Source organism: Caretta caretta, chromosome 10 (genome assembly GCF_965140235.1).
Source record: "Caretta caretta isolate rCarCar2 chromosome 10, rCarCar1.hap1, whole genome shotgun sequence".
Classification (NCBI taxonomy): Eukaryota; Metazoa; Chordata; order Testudines; family Cheloniidae; genus Caretta; species Caretta caretta.
The window spans coordinates 44,994,836-45,014,828 of NC_134215.1; the positions used below are offsets into that span (position 1 = coordinate 44,994,836).

Here is a 19,993-nt window from a genome sequence, read left to right on the forward strand (position 1 = left end):
GATTATTTCGTGGGGTCCCTGCCACTGGGCCAACAGTTTACTTTCTGCTGTGGGCACCAGTACCATAACCTGATCCCCTGGTTGGAACCGTCGAAGCTTTGCTTGGTGGTTATAATGGGTTAGTTGGGTCTCCTGTGCTCTCTCCAAGTGCTCCCATACAATGGGCGTAACTTGGGCTATCCGATCTCTCACCTGCAGTACATGCTCAACTATGAAGAATTAGTAGGGGAAGCAAAAGTGGATGGGAATCTGGGAGGCAGTGACCATGAGTTCAGGATCCTGACACAGGGAAGAAAGGTAAGCAGCAGGATACGGACCCTGGACTTCAGAAAAGCAGACTTAGTCCCCCAGGGGATCCTACCCATCCGTTCCCTGAGGGAGTCAAACATGAAGGGGAAAGGAGTCCAGGAGAGCTGGCTGTATTTCAAGGAATCCCTGTTGAGGTTACAGGGACAAACCATCCCGATGTGTCGAAAGAATAGTAAATATGGCAGGCGACCAGCTTGGCTTAACGGTGAAATCCTAGCGGATCTTAAACATAAAAAAGAAGCTTACAAGAAGTGGAAGGTTGGACATATGACCAGGGAAGAGTATAAAAATATTGCTTGGGCATGTAGGAATGAAATCAGGAGGGCCAAATCGCACCTGGAGCTGCAGCTAGCGAGAGATGTTAAGAGTAACAAGAAGGGTTTCTTCAGGTATGTTGGCAACAAGAAGAAAACCAAGGAAAGTGTGGGCCCCTTAATGAATGAGGGAGGCAACCAAGTGACAGAGGATGTGGAAAAAGCTAATGTACTCAATGCTTTTTTTGCCTCTGTCTTCACTAACAAGGTCAGCTCCCAGACTGCTGCGCTGGGCATCACAACATGGGGAATAGATGGCCAGCCCTCTGTGGAGAAAGAGGTGGTTAGGGACTATTTAGAAAAGCTGGACGTGCACAAGTCCATGGGGCCGGACGAGTTGCATCCGAGTGCGCGAAAGGAACTGGCGGCTGTGATTGCAGAGCCATTGGCCATTATCTTTGAAAACTCGTGGCGAATGGGGGAAGTCCCGGATGACTGGAAAAAGGCTAATGTAGTGCCAATCTTTAAAAAGGGGAAGAAGGAGGATCCTGGGAACTACAGGCCAGTCAGCCTCACCTCAGTCCCCGGAAAAATCATGGAGCAGGTCCTCAAAGAATCAATCCTGAAGCACTTGCATGAGAGGAATGTGATCAGGAACAGTCAGCATGGATTCACCAAGGGAAGGTCATGCCTGACTAATCTAATCGCCTTCTATGATGAGATTACTGGTTCTGTGGATGAAGGGAAAGCAGTGGATGTATTGTTTCTTGACTTTAGCAAAGCTTTTGACACGGTCTCCCACAGTATTCTTGTCAGCAAGTTAAAGAAGTACGGGCTGGATGAATGCACTATAAGGTGGGTAGAAAGTTGGCTAGATTGTCGGGCTCAACGGGTAGTGATCAATGGCTCCATGTCTAGTTGGCAGCCGGTGTCAAGTGGAGTGCCCCAGGGGTCGGTCCTGGGGCCGGTTTTGTTCAATATCTTCATAAATGATCTGGAAGATGGTGTGGATTGCACTCTCAGCAAATTTGCGGATGATACTAAACTGGGAGGAGTGGTAGATACGCTGGAGGGCAGGGATAGGATACAGAGGGACCTAGACAAATTGGAGGATTGGGCCAAAAGAAATCTGATGAGGTTCAATAAGGATAAGTGCAGGGTCCTACACTTAGGACGGAAGAACCCAATGCACAGCTACAGACTAGGGACCGAATGGCTAGGCAGCAGTTCTGCGGAAAAGGACCTAGGGGTGACAGTGGACGAGAAGCTGGATATGAGTTTAGCAGTGTGCCCTTGTTGCCAAGAAGGCCAATGGCATTTTGGGATGTATAAGTAGGGGCATAGCGAGCAGATCGAGGGACGTGATCGTCCCCCTCTATTCAACATTAGTGAGGCCTCATCTGGAGAACTGTGTCCAGTTTTGGGCCCCACACTACAAAAAGGATGTGGATAAATTGGAAAGAGTCCAGCGAAGGGCAACAAAAATGATTAGGGGTCTGGAACACATGACTTATGAGGAGAGGCTGAGGGAACTGGGATTGTTTAGTCTGCAGAAGAGAAGAATGAGGGGGGATTTGATAGCTGCTTTCAACTACCTGAGAGGTGGTTCCAGAGGGGATGGTTCTAGACTATTCTCAGTGGTAGAAGAGGACAGGACAAGGAGTAATGGTCTCAAGTTGCAGTGGGGGAGGTTTAAGTTGGATATTAGGAAAAACTTTTTCACTAGGAGGGTGGTGAAATACTGGTGTTGCCTAGGTAGGTGGTGGAATCTCCTTCCTTAGAAGTTTTTAAGGTCAGGCTTGACAAAGCCCTGGCTGGGATGATTTAATTGGGGATTGGTCCTGCTTTTGAGCAGGGGGTTGGACTAGATGACCTCCTGAGGTCCCTTCCAACCCTGATATTCTATGATTCTATGTTCCTTCTGGGATTTGGCTCCTCTTCCCAGGCTTCCCTGGCTATATCCAATATGCTCCGAGGGTGGCACCCATATAGTAGTTCGAATGGAGAGAAACCAGTGGAGGCTTGCGGAACCTCCCGGATGGTGAACATGAAGTAAGGCAATAGGGTATCCCAATCTTTCCCATCCCGGCTCACCACTTTCCTGATCATAGCCTTGAGGTTCCTATTGAACCTTTCCACAAGGCCATCGGTTTGCGGGTGGTATACAGATGTCCGTAGGGCTTGTACATGGAGCAATGAACAGAGATCTTTCATCAACTTGGACCTGAAAGGTGTCCCTTGATCAGTCAATATTTCCTCGAGTAGCCCAACCCAGGCAAAGATCTGTACTAGCTCCTTAGCTATTGTCTTGGAAGCTGTGTTGCGCAGGGGAACAGCTTCCGGGTACCGGGTTGCATAGTCCAGTACAACAAGCACATGGTGGTGGACCCGAGCTGTCTTCTCTAGGGGCCCTACCAGATCCATGGCTATCCGTTCGAAAGGAACCTCTATTATTGGAAGAGGCATCAAAGGAGCCAGCAAGTGCGACCAAGGGCTATGTAACTGACACTCCGGACAAGAGGTGCAGTATCGCTGGACATCTTCATGTACTCCTGGCCAGAGGAACCTCCGCAGGATCCGTGCCTGGGTTTTCTCTACCCCTAGGTGTCCTCCAAACAGGTGACTGTGGGCGAGACTCAATATGGCTTTTTGAGGTTTTCGTGGCACCAGAAGTTGTTGTATCACTTGCTCCTGCATTTGCACCACGCGCTACAGGAGATCTTTCTTCACTATAAAGTAAGGTCCGGGACCCCGGACCTTCCCATCCACGGGTATCCCATCGATCTCGGCCACCTCTTTCCTGGCGTTATCATATCTGGGGTCCTCCACCTAGTCCCGCCCAAAAGTCTCTCTCCCGGGACTAACCTGCCCAAGCTCCCAGGGCCGGCTTCTGTTTCTTCCAACGGCTCGCCACCATCATGGCTGGGGGCACCTTCCGGCTCACCTTTTGTGGTGGAAGTTTCTCTGTTGGCTGCTCGCGTCCTTCTGCCTACTAGGGAGGTCCTCTGGCCCTGGGTCAGGATCCGGGTTCCCAAGGCCTTCGCAGCCTTCCTCTCTTTTTTTGTCTTCCGGGTCTTCCGGGGGGCTGAGAACAGATCCTGAGAAATCTCAGCGAACATTGGGGGTTGACATTCCCCTGGTAACGAGTCGCTGTCCTCAGGGTCCCCACCTCCCTCCAGCCTCTCTGGGGGGAGTAAATTATCAAACCCTGGATAGTCCCTCCCAATGACTACAGGATATGGAAGTTTAGGAACTACGCCCACAGTCACCTCAATGGGGTTTCCCTGAACCTCTATCTCCACTGGGATGGTGGGGTAATGGCTCACAGCCCCATGCACGCACGTCACTGCTACACGTTTGGCTTGTAGCAGCTGACTATTTTTTACCAGCTTACCCGATATGAGGGTGATAGCACTCCCAGAGTCCACAAGTGCTGTAGCCTCTGCTCCATTTATCCTCACTGGCCTGGTGTAATTATGCTGGGCTAATGCGACCCTGGTGAGGTGGATAAGGGAGCTTGGGACCTCCCAATCCCCCAAGTTACATTGCATAGGCTCCTCGGTGCTGGGACACTGTGGTGCTATGTGTCCCCACTCCCCACATATATAACATCTATAATTGCTTTTAATCACTCCCCTCTCCTGGGGGCTAGGGGGTTTAGTCCCAGGGTTCCCCCCACTCAGGCCAATCCCTTCCTTCTAGGGTCCCCGCTGGTTTTTGCCCCCCCCCTTCTTCCACCTAGGACTCCCCAGGGGTTTGGCTGCCCAACCTTCCAGGGTTGGGGTCAGGTGCTTGCTTCGAAAGGGGCCTTCCTTGGGTAGTCGGGTCAGTTCCCTGGCTGTCATCAGTCTTTTTACAAGTGTGATCATCTTGTCGTACGTGGACCGATTGTTCTGGCCTACCCATCTGGCAGCAGTCCCCACACATAACGGTCGATGACCAGGATCTCCAAAATCTCCTCCCGCCTGCACACCTTGGGCTGTAACCACTTCCGTGCGAGGTGTATGAGGTCGAATAGCTGGGACCTCGGCAGTTTGTTCTCCTGGTATTTCCACTCATGGAACCTCTGGGCCCTTACCGCTGCCGTTACCCCTGATTTTGCTAGGATGTCTGCCTTCAGATGGGTATAGTCAGTGGCATCCGTGGCAGGCAAGTCAAAGTAGGCCTTCTGGGCCTTTCCACACAAAAAAGGGGCGAGAATGCTGGCCCACTGCTCCTGGGGCCACGCCTCACGCTAAGCAGTCCTTTTGAATGAGAGGAGATATGCCTCTATGTCATCTCCTGACGTCATCTTTGGCAGACAACCAGTGGCCCTCAGGGTTCGCGTCCCATCGGGCCTGGGTGGTGAGGATCTTCAGCTGGTCCACCACCCCTCTCAAGAGGGCATGATCTTGGGTCGCCTGGCTCATCAATAATTGATTGGTTTCATGCTGTAGCCACATAGACTCCTGTTGTGCCATTGCCTGAACCCAGGTGGCCTCCTGCTGGGCTGCCGTGGCTTGTACCAGAGATCTTACCACCTCCTCCATTGTGATACAAAACAAACAAAAACCAAAAAAAAAAAAAAAAAATCCAAAACCCCAGTGCACTTTTTTCTTTTTTTTAAACCTCTTTCTCCCGCCAAGCTATGAATGAAATCCCACCTCTGACACCAGTTGTGACAAAGCTCTGACCTTGCCACTGTGGGTCCCGTGTTTCCGGGCGGATTTTGCTAGCCTCAGAGCCTCACTGTGACCCTCCACGTAACCCTTCTTTTTCTAGAGACAAGGGTCACAGTCTACTGAGCCATTTTCATCATAAGCCAGCAAGGGAGGTGAGAAGTTATCCTTCCTTGCACAGCCTCTGTTGTCTCCCAGTCTCAGTGATTAATCAGGGGGCAAAGGTGGGGAGGGGGGAGAGCCCGGGCCCACCCTCTACTCCGGGCTCCAGCCCAGGGACCCTAATAGTATCAGCTATGGTAGCTGACCTTTTAGAAACATGACATGTACAATTCCCCCACAGCAACCCTCCCTTCCTCAAGCTCCACTTCATCCTTACCTCAAGGCCTCCTTCCTTGTGCCTGATATGGTGTGTACTACTCAGCCTCTCAAACAGCGCAACTTCCTCCCACAGCTCCTGACATGCACACCCACCTGACTGACTGGGAGGCTTTTAACTAGTTTCAGCCAGCCCCTGATTGGCTTCAGGTGTCCCAATCAACCTAGCATTCTCCCTGCCTTCTGGAAAGTTCTTAATTGGCCCCAGGTGTCTTAATTGACCTGGAACAGCTTCCACTTCACTTAACCTGATACCAGGGATTTGTTTAGCCTGGAGCTAATATATCTATCTCCCACTACTTTTCTATACCCATCTGGCCTTGCCCCATCACAATATATTTATAAAGGTACCCAACTCCATGGTATCTGAGCACACTTTAGCGTGCTTTAAATTGAGTTAATTACAATTGCAAATAGGGATAGTTTTATGCATAGTGTTTTCCTCCTCATCTCATGTCTTCTTACTTTTAGGAACAGGATGTGTTAATTAAGGCTTCATCTGCTCAGTTCCCAACTAAATCATAATCCCAGCTTGTAACTTCATGATCTCCATAGCAACCAATGGTGAATTGTTAAAGGAATGATAGGAAACTTGTCTTAAAATGGGCTTTTTGCCCATTGCCTCTGAAATTAAACATTAGTGAAGAGAAATGAGATTTACAAGAATGACTTCCTTTTAAAAGATAATGTTACTGTGCAAAATAAGCAAACATAGGAAATGTTGTATATAATGACTGAGTATTCATGTAAAAACCACAAAAGCAGAGTGGCCTACAAACACAGTAAATGACTGTCCTTTGCATGAGCAACCAGCAGAATGGATTCTACATAGATATGTTTTATGAGAGTTCTTCAAGAGGCATCAGTGGGCCTCTTGGCAAAGCTTTTTCCGCATACAGATGGTTCCATAATTTCTAAGCAACATGTCAGGAATGTAGTTAGCATGTTCTGTTTGGTGGTGACAGACCAGGGAACTAATCTTCTGCTGCAAGCTGATGAACAAGGGAACAATGACAGCATGCTTAGAAAAGGAGAGGGTGGAAGTTAAGGAGTTAGCAGACTCCAGAACATGAGCATTCTGCATTTACCCTTTCCCCTATGGCCCTCCCCATGATTAGAAGAGCAATCTAAAAACACACTGGTATTGGGATTTGCCCTTTTTTAGAATCCTCAGACCATTGTAAGGGAGAGGTTATTTCTCATGACAAAACCAACTTGATGAAAGTGTCCACATGCAGGAGGTTCTGCGTCTAAAATCCATGACTTCTAATCATTCTGTAACGGGCAGCAGTCTCCAGCCTGTTAAGTGTTGGAACATTACAAAAAGCCGCAGTTTAATTATTGCTGAGTCCCTTGGGCAGATGTGGCTCATTATGAGTCCATCCTGCATATAACAGACTTGGGTGCTATGTTCTGAAACAGAAAGGTCCTGAGGGATGGAACCTTAGGAGCATCCAAGCTTGACCGAGAAGGGTAATACTTCATTTAAAAACAAATTTGCCAAACGATCTAGTAATGATTTTTGTGATCTTTTGTATGAAGCGAGAAGAAGTGTCACTGCAGCAAAATACTCTGTAGCTAATGTTAATATGCACATGAATGTGTTAAAATTTGCCAGCTGTTCCTGTGGTATGACCTGCAACTGCCATATGGGACACTCAGGTTGGATTGCCTCATTATAGCATGCTCAGTGAGGGAGAGGGAGAGCCTTATGACCTATGCAGGCATTGCACAGCAGTGTGATGGGCTTTGAAGAGAACCCCCATTGTTCTAAACCAGAAAGTGAGAGGGGGGGAGTAAAACCAGAGGCAAATAGGGAAGGGTGTTTAAGGTTCCAACAGGGATGCAGAAGATCTCCTGTGCTAATTTCCACCAGGAGAAAGATAGACACATTCTCCTGATTGACAGGGAGAGTGAACCATTATGATTTCTGAAGAAAAGCCATCCCAGCACTCAGTTTCCCATTCCCCAACTGCAACACATCATCACTTCACTAGAATATTTGTCCTAGCTGCTTGGGGAGTCATTACCATTTTACAAAGCCTTATCAGTGCAAAGCTGGTGAACAGACTATCCTACCTAGAGGCTGCAATTGGTTTTCGAGGCTATGAAAGGAAATTCTTATGTGCCCACACAGCTGGAAAAGCAACCATGAGGGACTAGGAGACTTATTTCTGGAAGGAGGGTGCTTGTTTTGCAAACAAAACTTACCAGTGGCCTGCCAACCCAGTCGTAGGCATAATCAAAGGTGTAGCCTTTTTTTTCAAATAGCTCTGTAAAGATAGTTCGTAAGTAATCGTAGTCTGGTCTCTCAAAGAAGTCTAATCGCCTGACATAACGAAGATATGTGGCCATCTCCTCTGTTGGAAAAAGGCAAGGACAAAAGGAAAAAAAAAAAAGGAGTATCAATATCTCTGCCCAGACTAAAAGACCTAGAGCAGCACACACAGTAAAGTCACCTGCTGTTCACGCCATGTCTCTGTATAGATTACAAGCCCCTCCAGCATGAGAGGAATACAACTGGTGGGATCTAGTCTTTGCAATACCCTGAGAAGCCAGCTGGAGGCTATTGGGCAAACTTGGCCTTCCAGTCTTTAGCGGTGATGAAAGTGATCTTGTAAGAGGAGATGCATCTTTAAAAGCAGCGCTGATACTTACGGGGAGTTTGAATAGAAGTGGGTAAAGTATACCGTGGCAGAGCTCCGACCTTGTCTCAGTGGGTCCCACACTTCCTGGCAGATTACGCTAGCCTCAGAGGCTCACCATAACCCTCTATGTAGCCCTTCTCCCTCTAGAGGCAAGGGTCACAGCCTACTGAGCCATTTTCATCATAAGCCAGCAAGGAAGTTGGTGAGAGAACTCCCAGAGTCTCTGTTGTCCCTACAGGCTTATTCCAGAACAGTTAAGCCTCCTGTCCTGACAGGGGCCTGTCTTCCCCTCCCAGGAGGTGTTTCTGTAGTGGCGAGCTGATGGGGAACCTGGGCCCGCCCTCTACTCCGGATTCCGGCCCAGGGACCCTAATGGCAGCAGCTGTTGGCAGCTGACCTTTCACTGCCAGAGTTGCTACATTTCCCTGGGCCACTTCCCCACAGCTCTCCCACTTCTCTCTCTCTCAACACCTTCTTCACCCTTACCTTAGGGCTCCCTTTCCAGTGGCTTGAGGGTGTCTTCATTACCCAGCCACACTTCCTCTCCCCTGGCTCGCCTCTGCCTGACTGGAGTGAGCCCTTTTATAGTATTAGAGTGGCCTTAATTAGAGTCAGGTGTTCACATTAGCTTAACAGCCTCACCTGACTCTTTGCAGGTTAATTGGAATCAGGTGTTCTCATTAGCCTAACGGCTTCAACTGACTCTTTTGCAGGCTAACTGGAGACCTGTGTCCACCCTAGCCTGGAGCAGCCCCTGCTCTGGTCAGTCAGGGAACGGAAAACTGCTTACCCAGGGGCCAGTATATCTGCCTTCTACTACTCTGCTGTACCCAATTGGCCTGAGTTTATCACAATACATATTTAAAAATATGCACAAAAGCATCCCCTGCTGGAACAGGCAGGTGAAGTCTCCTCCACACAATACATAAAAGCATGCTAGTTTGACAGTATCAAAGGCTATGGAAGCAAGAAAACCACACCATTTTTCTGGAAATCTTCCTGCTCGTGCCCCAATCCTGAAGCTTGGGCAGCGTGTCACCTCCCCCGACTTTACGTGCCACATCACAGTCAGCATGCTTCTGACTTACAGAGCTCCCTAGAATCACTTGCCAGCACCACTTCGTTGCCTGGAGACATATGGTAGCTGTTGAATGACAGACCAGTCTTATCCCCCTTCCTCTTTAGGCCAGGCAAAGGAAGAGACTGGGAGTGGGGTGGGGGCGGGGGGCACGAGATCTTCAGATGGTGTAAATGGTCACAACTCCACTGACTTCAGTTTGAGCTATGACAGCTGACACAAATTAAGGATCCGACACTGTGAATCAAACACAAGTCTCTTGCTAGGCAGTACACACTGCCCTCCTGAGCCAGCCCATCTGCCACCATGTTTGATTGCTGTTCATTCCCACATCAGCATCTTCAGGAAAGCCTTTCTCCAAAACCTAGCAATATTTTCCTTTTATTTTGATTCTTTTAATGTTTGAATGAGCTGAGTTTTTTTAATTTTAGAATCATTTGATCCTTTTCACAGCATCATGTGATGAAACAACTGCCTTGACTACCGTGTCCAGTGCTTACCTGCTTTCCTTTATTAAAAAAAGCTTTAATAAATAATTAATACTTTACATGCAATTCAATTTTATAACACTATTTAAAGGTCAAGTTTTCTGCCTGCTCCAGACACCTGCTGCCCTCCCCTGTGTAGATTTTTAATTCAAGTATGTAAGTTCTATTTTGCATATTAATTAATGTAACAATTATTTAATAAAATGTGTGTTTTTGTGATAAATGCAATTTTAAGTCTCAACAGCACAAACACAGTATTTGTTGTGGTGGCATACAGTGACTTCAAGTAGCTGCATGTAAGGCATGAGAGCATCCCAGGACAGTCACAATATTGCTCTTGTAGAGATGTTTGCACTATAAGGCTATGTACAGTATGTGCGTGAAGTTACTTAGGTGGCGATTTAGTCTCTATTTATATTAGCTGAATTGCAGTAGCACGCTGGGGCCCGGTCTGTGACTGGGGCTCCTTTGTGTTAGGTGTTGTACAAATACATAACAAAAAGACTGTCCCTGCCCAGAACTACATGGCTATTTGAATGCACCATGAATGATATGATAACAGAAGAGTTGGGAAGCACTAAAGCAAAGGCATCAGGAATCCAAATGTCAACATATCCTCCATGAAATCCATCCAATGTACCGTATATACTCGTTCATAAACTGAATATTTTTGGTAAAAAAGTGACACATCAAAGAGCGGGGGGTCGGCTTATAAATGGGTCTACACCAAAATTTGATGATTTTAAACTCTATCAAATCATTGAATTGAATATCTAACACACTGTTGGTTTGTTTACCTGGAGCGCCTGCAGGCATGGAGCCCTTCAGTTCCCCGTGGCCGCGGTTCGCTGTTCCCAGCCAATGGGAGCTGCGAGAAGTGCCACTTCCTGCAGCTCCCATTGGCTGGGACGGCGAACCGCAGCCACAGGGAACTGAGGGGCTCCGTGCCTGTGAACGCTCCAGGTAAACAAAAAGTCCCGACCCACCAGCGGCTTACCCTGATGGGCCGGGAGCCAAAGTTTGCCAACCCCTGAAATATAGGGTCAGCTTATGAAAGGGTCATACAGTTTTTTGGTTTTTTTTTACTATTTTTACCTATCGATCCTGGGGGGTCGGCTTATAAATGAACAGGCTAATGAACGAGTATATACAGTATATTGTATCCAGAAAAATGCAATTGTTATATTATGGATAAGTTGTTCATACAACAGTCATAATGAGTAACATTAACTTGTTCCCCTTACACATACAGTGTTCTGATTACTTGCCCAGTTAACTGTTGACCTAAAGCTTTTCAGCACTTTATATGTGCTGAGGAGTTAGTTACTGTGGGATTCATAACTTTTGAATTTACTGCCCTGTTCCAATTCACACTGTTAAACTGTGCCCTTCTCAGGGCAGGGGCTGTCTGTTATGTCTGCACAGTGCAGAGCTCAACGAGGCTTGGTCCTCTAGGTGCCGCCATAATACTACTGCTAACATTGCATCAGCATGGTTTTTGCATTTAGTCACTTTACAGACAGAAAAACTGAACTGCCCCACTTAGCAATATTAACTTTGAAATGGTGCAGATTGGCTTTGTAGTTAGGGGGACCAGACAGCAAGTGTGAAAAATCAGGACAGGAGGTGCGGGTAATAGGAGTCTATATAAGAAAGAGACCCAAAAATCGGGACTGTCCCTATAAAATCGGGACACCTGGTCACCCTATTTGTAGTTCACACTCACTGAGGTGAAAGGACAGGGGTGGGATGGGAGGGGGTTAGGGTTAGGGTCCCTCTCTTGTTGTTGCTATCAGGCCATATATGCTCTGCTCTGATCTGAAGCCTGGAAGACAGCAAAGGTTCCAAACCAGCAACGAGAAGCAGCAGCTCCACTTTGTCCCACAGGAGCTCTGGGGCTTTTGGAGTGAGGATGGAAGAGGGCAGAACAAGGGAGCAGCCACTCGCAAAGGCATATCTGATCTTGGGACCCAGTGGATTTCTGACCAAAATCCTGCTGGGAAGTTAGTGCTACTTAAAACAACAATAATTACCTACTGTGCCTGCTACTCCTCTTTGGGGGAGCTGGGTGGGAAGTGGCAGGGCAGGGATGGAGTGGGGGTGGGAAGAGGCAGGGCAGGGGTGGAGGCTTGGGGAAGGGGGTTTGTGATGGCGGAGGGAGGGGTGGGTTGAGCACCCCCATGGCCCGGAGGAAGCCGGCACTGGTGGCCTGGTCAGTATCCAGCTGAGGGAACTTGCTCAAGGTTGACACCCAGGATCTGCTAAATTGGCCACCCAGTTCTTTCACTGCTTCAAAAATATCAGAGCTCTGCGGAGAATAAACTCCATATACCCGAGGCAGTCACTTCAGAGAAGCAATTAACAAACATGACACAGTCTTTTTTGGAAGATGGCCAAGTGGGGGCTGCTGTTTCCATTCCTCTTCACAGAACAAAGAGCAACCGTGGGCAATTGAGCATTCTCCAACCACCTCAATACAAAGGACCGTGTTGGCAACTAACTGCAAGTAAGGACTGAAGGACTGGAGAAGAGTGAGGGAATAGAGACTACTACTGATTGACAGTGGTAGTAGCTCCAGGTGTTTGCCATTGACAGGAGCAATGTAACAAACATCATTCAAATATGTTCTGACAGAACAAAATATGTTGGTCCTGCTTTGAGCAGGGGGTTGAACTAGATGACCTCCTGAGGTCTCTCCCAATCCTAATCTTCTATGATACAATAGGATGGGTTATGTCCAGTTCATAATTGACACCTTACACAGAGAGTACAACCGGTATAACAATTCCAACTGGGCCTTACCTGGAAAGTTCTCACAGAGAACTTCAACTGGAGTGTTTCTCTTCGTGTCCCCAATCTTCTGATATCTCTCTTTTAAGGTGTCAGCCTGTAGGGTACAAAGAGGAAGCGTAAGTTTAGAGACAGAGAATCCAACAGCAGGTAACTGACTTCGCTATGAGGGTGAAAACAAAAGGTATTTTATACAGTATATTGCACATATCAGGATAGAAGAACTTTTTGTCCAAACTGCACCTTATGAAACACAAATATAAAGTAGCTACCGTACAATTCACTTGCTAAGAGCAAAGACCACCTAGAGAGTTTCTGAAGGTATTGCTAAGATCTGAAAGGGAGAACATGTTTATGCTTACAGATATTAGCTGAACATCACGCTTTCATGAGAATGAGTTTTTAATATTTTAAAAATCAACTATTAGACAAGGCATTTTGGGCTCTCACCTTAGAGCGTGTAACACCATGTCTAGCTGCTCAGCAAGTAACAACTACTCAGTTAGCCTGGTGTGGCAAGGCACCTCCACTGTCTTGCTGGACTTAGCATAGAATCATAGACTTTAAGGTCAGAAGGGACCATTATGATCGTCTAGTCTGACCTCCTGCACAACGTAGGCCACAGAATCTCACCCACCCACTCCTGTAACCTATGTCTGACCTACTGAAGTCCTCAAATTGTGGTTTAAAGACTTCAAGATGCAGAGAATCCTCCAGCAAGTGATCCGTGCCCCACGCTGCAGAGAAAGGCAAAAACTCCCCAAAGCCTCTGCCAATCTGCCCTGGGGAAAATTCCTTCCTGACCCCAAATATGGCAATCAGCTAAACCCTGAGCATGTGGGCACGACTCACCAGCCAGACACCCAGGAAAGAATTCTCTGTAGTAACTCAGATCCCACTCTGGCAGTGGTGGGTCTGGGGTAAATCAGCCCCACTCTGGACAGTATTTGCCTTCCCCCTCTGTATTTTCTTATTAGCATGTTCAAGGTAGGCCTCAGGGCATGCCCAAGGAATGCTTCTCCACCAAACAAAAATAAATCAATTTATAAACAGAAAACAAAGGGGGAATCCCTTTCCCTGCCCCCTCACTGGGGAGGGGTTTTCCCCTTGTTGGCCCCAGGGCGCCAATTCTTCCCCTAAACAGGTATTCAGCTTTGGTCACTCAGGTGTCCCTATTTGACCTAAGTTAACCCCTTATCAGCTTACAGGAAAAAGGGCAGGAGCAACATTTCAGATTTTGGTGAGGGAGGGGCAACTTTAACCGTGAATCCAGGGGCTACTTAGGGACCTGAAAACTCTAGTTTTTTGGCAGATAACTTAGCAATTAGCAGACAGGAACACTGTATCTAGTTCCTATATAAAAGAAAGAAAATTAAATAAATATTAGACCAGGGTGGGCAAACTTTTTGGCCTGAGGGCCACATCTGGGTAGGGAAATTGTATGCAGGGCCATGAATGTAGGGCTGGGGCAGGGGGTGCGGTGTGCAGGAAAGGGCTCAGGGCAAGGGGTTGGGGCGCAGAAGGGGTGCGGCAGGGGGCTCAAGGCAGGGGGTTGGGGCCCTGTATCCTATCTTCCAACAATGGCCAATGCCAGGTGCTTCAGAGGGAATGAACAGAACGGAGCAATCATCAAGTGATTCATCCTGTTGCCCACTCCCAGCTTCCTGCAAACAGAGGGTAGGGACATGCAGAACATGGTGTTGCATCCCTGCCCATCCTGGCTAATAGCCATTGATGGACCTATCCTCCATGAACGTATCTAGTTCTTATTGGAACCCTGTTATAATTTTGGCCTTTGCAACATCCCCTGGCAAAGAGTTCCACAGAAATGCTGTGAAGAAATACTTTGTTTTGTTTAGTATCAGAGGGGTAGCCATGTTTGCCGCTTTTACAGATCCAGACTAAAAGTCCTGTGGCACCTTTTAGACTAACAGACGTATTGGAGCATAAGCTTGCATCCAATGAAGTGAGTATTCACCCACGAAAGCTTATGCTCCAATAAGTTTGTTAGTCTATAAGGTGCCACAGGACTCTGCCGTTTCTTTTGTTTGTTTTAAATCTGCTCCCTATTAATTTCATTGCGTGACCCTTCGTCTTGTGTTACGCGAAGTAGTAAATAATATTTCCTTATTCAATTTTTCCACACCATTCATGATTTTATAGACCTCTATCTTATTCCCCCTTAGTCATCTCTTTTCCAAGCTGAAAAGTTCTAGTCTTTTTAATCTTTCCTCAGACAGAAGTTGTTCCATACCCCAATCATTTCTGTTGCCCTTTTCTGTACCTTTTCCAATTCCAATATATCTTTTTTGAGATGGGTGTCCAAATCTGCACACAGTATTCAAGATGTGGGCATATCATGGATTTATACAGAGGCAATGAGATACTTTCTGTCTTATTATCTATCCCTTTCCTATGATTCCCAATATTGTTAGCTTTTTTAATTGCCACTGCACACTGAGCAGATGTTTTCAGAGAACTATCCACAATGACTTCAAGAACTGTTTCTTGACAGGTAACAGCTAATTTAGACCCCATCATTTTGATCGTATAGTTGGGATTACAGTTTGCCATGTGCATTACTTTGCATTTATCAACACTGAATTTCATCTGCCATTTTGCTGCCCAGTCACCCAGCTTTGTGCAAGCCCTTTGTAACTCTTTGCAGTCAGCTGTGGACTTAACTATCTTGAATAATTTTATATCATCTGCAAATTTTGCCACCTCAATGTTTATCCCTATTTACCCCTCTCTATTCTGAAAACTGACTATCTATTCCTACCCTTTGTTTCCTATCTTTTAACTGGAGTGCCTGGCAATGCTTTCAGGATCATCTAACAATCCTCAATTTAATTTAATGACCAGCTTTTTGTTATCTTAATCACCCTGCCTCTGGTTATAAACAGGTTTCAGAGTAGCAGCTGTGTTAGCCTGTATCTGCAAAAAAACCAGGAGTACTTGTGGCACCGAAGAGACTACAGCTTATGCTCTAATAAATTTGTTAGTCTCTAAGGTGTCACAAGTACTCCTGGTTTTTTTGTGGTTATAAACAAACTCCCTACCCGAAGAGCACAAGCTGTGTTGCACTTAAGAGCTTCCTCTGGGGCTAGGGCATGCACTGTGAGCAGACCTCTGGTATGAAACTCGGGGTGGGAGGGAGAAGAGGAGCCCGCCCATCCCCCCTCAAATGGCACCCTTGAAAAAGGGCCTTTATCATTCTAGGGCAGGAGTTCTCAAACTTCATTGCATCGTGACCCCGTTCAACAAAAATTACGACATGACCCCAGGAGGCGGGACTGAATCATAGAATCATAGAATATCAGGGTTGGAAGGGACCTCAGGAGGTCATCTAGTTCAACCCCCTGCTCAAAGCAGGACCAATCCCCAACTAAATCATCCCAGCCAGGGCTTTGTCAAGCCTGACCTTAAAAACTTCTAAGGAAGGAGATTCTACCACCTCCCTAGGTAACGCATTCCAGTGTTTCACCACCCTCCTAGTGAAAAAGTTTTTCCTAATATCCAACCTAAACCTCCCCCACTGCAACTTGAGACCATTACTCCTTGTCCTGTCCTCTTCTACCACTGAGAATAGTCTAGAACCATCCTCTCTGGAACCACCTCTCAGGTAGTTGAAAGCAGCTATCAAATCGCCCCTCATTCTTCTCTTCTGCAGACTAAACAATCCCAGTTCCCTCAGCCTCTCCTCTTAAGTCATGTGTTCCAGACCCCTAATCATTTTTGTTGCCCTTCGCTGGACTCTCTCCAATTTATCCACATCCTTTTTGTAGTGTGGGGCCCAAAACTCGACACAGTACTCCAGATGAGGCCTCACCAATGTCGAATAGAGGGGGACGATCACATCCCTTGATCTGCTCGCTATGCCCCTACTTATACATCCCAAAATGCCATTGGCCTTCTTGGCAACAAGGGCACACTCCTAACTCATATCCAGCTTCTCGTCCACTGTCACCCCTAGGTCCTTTTCTGCAGAACTGCTGCCTAGCCATTCGGTCCCTAGTCTGTAGCTGTGCATTGGGTTCTTCTGTCCTAAGTGCAGGTCCCTGCACTTATCCTTATTGAACCTCATCAGATTTCTTTTGGCCCAATCCTCCAATTTGTCTAGGTCCCTCTGTATCCTATCCCTGCCCTCCAGCGTATCTACCACTCCTCCCAGTTTAGTATCATCTGCAAATTTGCTGAGTGCAATCCACACCATCCTCCAGATCATTTATGAAGATATTGAACAAAACCGGCCCCAGGACCGACCCCTGGGGCACTCCACTTGACACCGGCTGCCAACTAGACATGGAGCCATTGATCACTACACCCGTTGAGCCCGACAATCTAGCCAACTTTCTACCCACCTTATAGTGCATTCATCCAGCCCGTACTTCTTTAACTTGCTGACAAGAATACTGTGGGAGACCGTGTCAAAAGCTTTGCTAAAGTCAAGAAACAATACATCCACTGCTTTCCCTTCATCCACAGAACCAGTAATCTCATCATAGAAGGCAATTAGATTAGTCAGGCATGATCTTCCCTTGGTGAATCCATGCTGACTGTTCCTGATCACTTTCTTCTCATGTAAGTGCTTCAGGACTGATTCTTTGAGGACCTGCTCCATGATTTTTCCGGGGACTGAGGTGAGGCTGACTGACCTGTAGTTCCCAGGATCCTCCTTTTTCCCTTTTTTAAAGATTGGCACTACATTAGCCTTTTTCCAGTCATCCGGGACTTTCCCCGTTCGCCACGAGTTCTCAAAGATAATGGCCAATGGCTCTGCAATCACAGCCGCCAATTCCTTTAGCACTCTCGGATGCAACTCGTCCGGCCCCATGGACTTGTGCACGTCCAGCTTTTCTAAATAGGCCCTAACCACCTCTTTCTCCACAGAGGGCTGGCCATCTATTCCCCATCTATTCCTGAAGCCTGAGCCCATTCAAGCCCTGCCCCTCTCTTCAGCCCTGAGCTCTAGCAAGTCAATTGCCAGTCCTGAAGACTCCATTAAAATGGGGTCATGACCCACTTTGGGGTCCCAACCCATAGTCTGAGAACCTCTGTTCTAGGGCTAATGTATCTTCCTTCCACCAGCCTGCTTAGCCTTTCGCTCCGTGCGCCTATGCCCTCTCCCATGCGCTTGTGCCCCTCCCCATTTTAGTTTGACCCCCTTCACTGCACCCCCCAATGCTGTTGTATTTCCCCCCTCCCCTAGTGCAGCTAGAGGAGCCGGAATCCCACCCCCTGTCGGTGACTGACTCCTAGCCCTTGATTGCCCCCCATCCAGCCCACCCCTTTTGGAGCCCTCCTCCTCTGCCCGCAGCCTAGCGGGGAGGAGTGGTCTACCCGCTTCCCCTTTCCCCTCCTCTTTCTTGTGTCTCCCCCTCCCTCCCTGCTCATTATGGCGGGGGACAAGGCGGGTGGGGCTCCTCCAGAAGACCCTGCCGCCCCTCCCCCACCTGCCGTCCCGTTGCCCCCCCCCCCCCCCGAGCCTCTACCTCCACTGCTGCAGCTGAACCACCTGCTACTGCCCCCGCTAGGGCACCGGCAAACACCGGGATGACCTCCGCTGCTGCCAGGTCCCTCGCCCCTTCCGACTCTGGGGAAGCCCCCCAGCCGCCAGGAAGGGCCAGGGTGAAAAGAAGGGTAAGGGCCCCGCTAAAAAGACCACTCTCTTCCAGCTCCACAGCCTGACTTTGACACATTTGTTAGCATCAGATTTTCACTTCTGCCAAAACCTGGCTACATTTGATTTATTATGTGATTAACTGTCCCTTACTACACATTTGTCTACTGTCTAGACTACATTAACTATATAGCTGGTTACCAGGAAAGAATATGAAGTAACACACTCAGTTATGGTTTTCTGAGCGTGTCCATCCTGAAGCAGTGAACTCCATTTCAATCACTACCCCAAGAACAAAGCTGCTCAGTCTGCATTTCAGTACCTCGTTCCAGAGAGTCCAGTTTCCAGTTTCTCAAAAGTTATTTAAAATACTCCTTTTATGAATGAAACATGTTAGAAGTATCAGTTTAAGCACTAGAAAGGATTCTCATCAAGGTTTTAGTTTGGAAGGGGGAGAACAAAGCTCTATGGTGGGAGAAATCTGGAAGTGTGAAAATACAATAATCTGTCCGGCATTATTTTAGATCAAATCAAAGAATGTGTGTTTGGCCTACAGGTAAGGGAATGTATGAGGCAGACCACACAGGGTGGAGACACACTCCTCCCCACTTCCTTGGAGAGATCAACTTTTTAATTAATTAGAGGAAGTCTTTACTTTCTCTCAGGGCCTGTCTATAAATTTTGGTAGTGCATTAAGCTAATTCAGGAAAAAGGCACTCATTTAGAAATAAGAGTGTCCACACACAGGTTTTCCAGACTAGCTCTTCCACTTTAAAATCATACCCTATGTTATTCTGAAATAACACATGAGAGCATGAGGCCGTAACGTGTTATAGGAAGTCTCCTCCAATAGAAGTGTTTGGTGTACGTAAGAGGGTGGTTTGCCTGTGGGCTGGAGACCCTGGGGTTAAGTCAGTCCTGATTACAAGAAGAGTCCCACCTGAGAGAAATCAGGTGATTCCAATATAAAAGGCAGCAGAAAGCTCCAGGGAGGATGTGACTGAGACAGTAGCTCAGACTACCAAAGGCAGGAAAGGAAGCCCGACAGAAAGCTGCGGAAGCTCAGGAAACAGAAGACTGTGTGGAGATGGGACTGGTGGAAGGAGCAGGTAAGAGGAGCAAGCGTGGCTCCTGCAAAGCCCTGGCCAGATAAAAACTGTGAGTGAGAGTTAAAGAAGGGAAGATGAGCTGAAAAACTGTGTGTTTCTTTTGGACTTTTGAGATCTGCTTTTGACAGACTCTGTTCCCAACCTGAGGAGAACTGGTGATGAGTGAATTAAAGGCTTGAGCTTAAAAGGTCACTGGAGACAGTGAGTTCATGGTGGGAGGGGCACAGATGAAGGGGAAACAGAGGAACGGTGGCTACAGAGGCAATTCTGGCCATGATGGAATGCTTGGGAGGCAGTAAGTGGCCAGTTTTACAGCCTCTAACGGATTAGGCTGGGTTGAAGCTATGTGATGTTTTAAGAGCTTGAAACCCAAAACTAAGTGCTCCAAAGAGGATACAGCGTCTGGAGGCAGATATCAAGGTGGTGACTATGGAAATCTGCTTCCTCAGCCTAATAAGTCCATTCACTCATCATTGATCTTAAACCACTGAAATGTTCAAATAATGGATCAGATCATAGATCTTTCAAGAAGTGCCCATTCTTCAACCATACAGATATTGACTTGTGGCACGGTAGAGTGATCAACACTTTCCAAGACATTTAGATCCCTCACCCACAGAGGCAGGCATGTATGATCATACATAAAATTAAAATTGGC

General features: G+C 47.4%; 1 protein-coding gene across 10 annotated transcripts in view; it reads right to left on the bottom strand.

Moving 5' to 3' along the window:
• CSNK1G1 (casein kinase 1 gamma 1) overlaps window positions 1–19,993 on the bottom strand; it is a 267,816-nt gene that overhangs the window by 42,513 nt on the left and 205,310 nt on the right. For all 10 annotated transcript variants that reach the window (XR_007358830.2, XR_012670195.1, XM_048866988.2 and 7 more), the window contains 2 exons: window positions 12,616–12,700; window positions 7,811–7,959 (listed from right to left, as the gene is read on the bottom strand). Coding sequence is in view for 8 of the 10 variants with exons in the window: in XM_048866988.2 (XP_048722945.1) it covers window positions 7,811–7,959; window positions 12,616–12,700 (234 nt within the window). In the remaining 2 variants the exon portion in view is untranslated. The remainder of the gene's footprint in view (window positions 1–7,810; window positions 7,960–12,615; window positions 12,701–19,993) is intronic.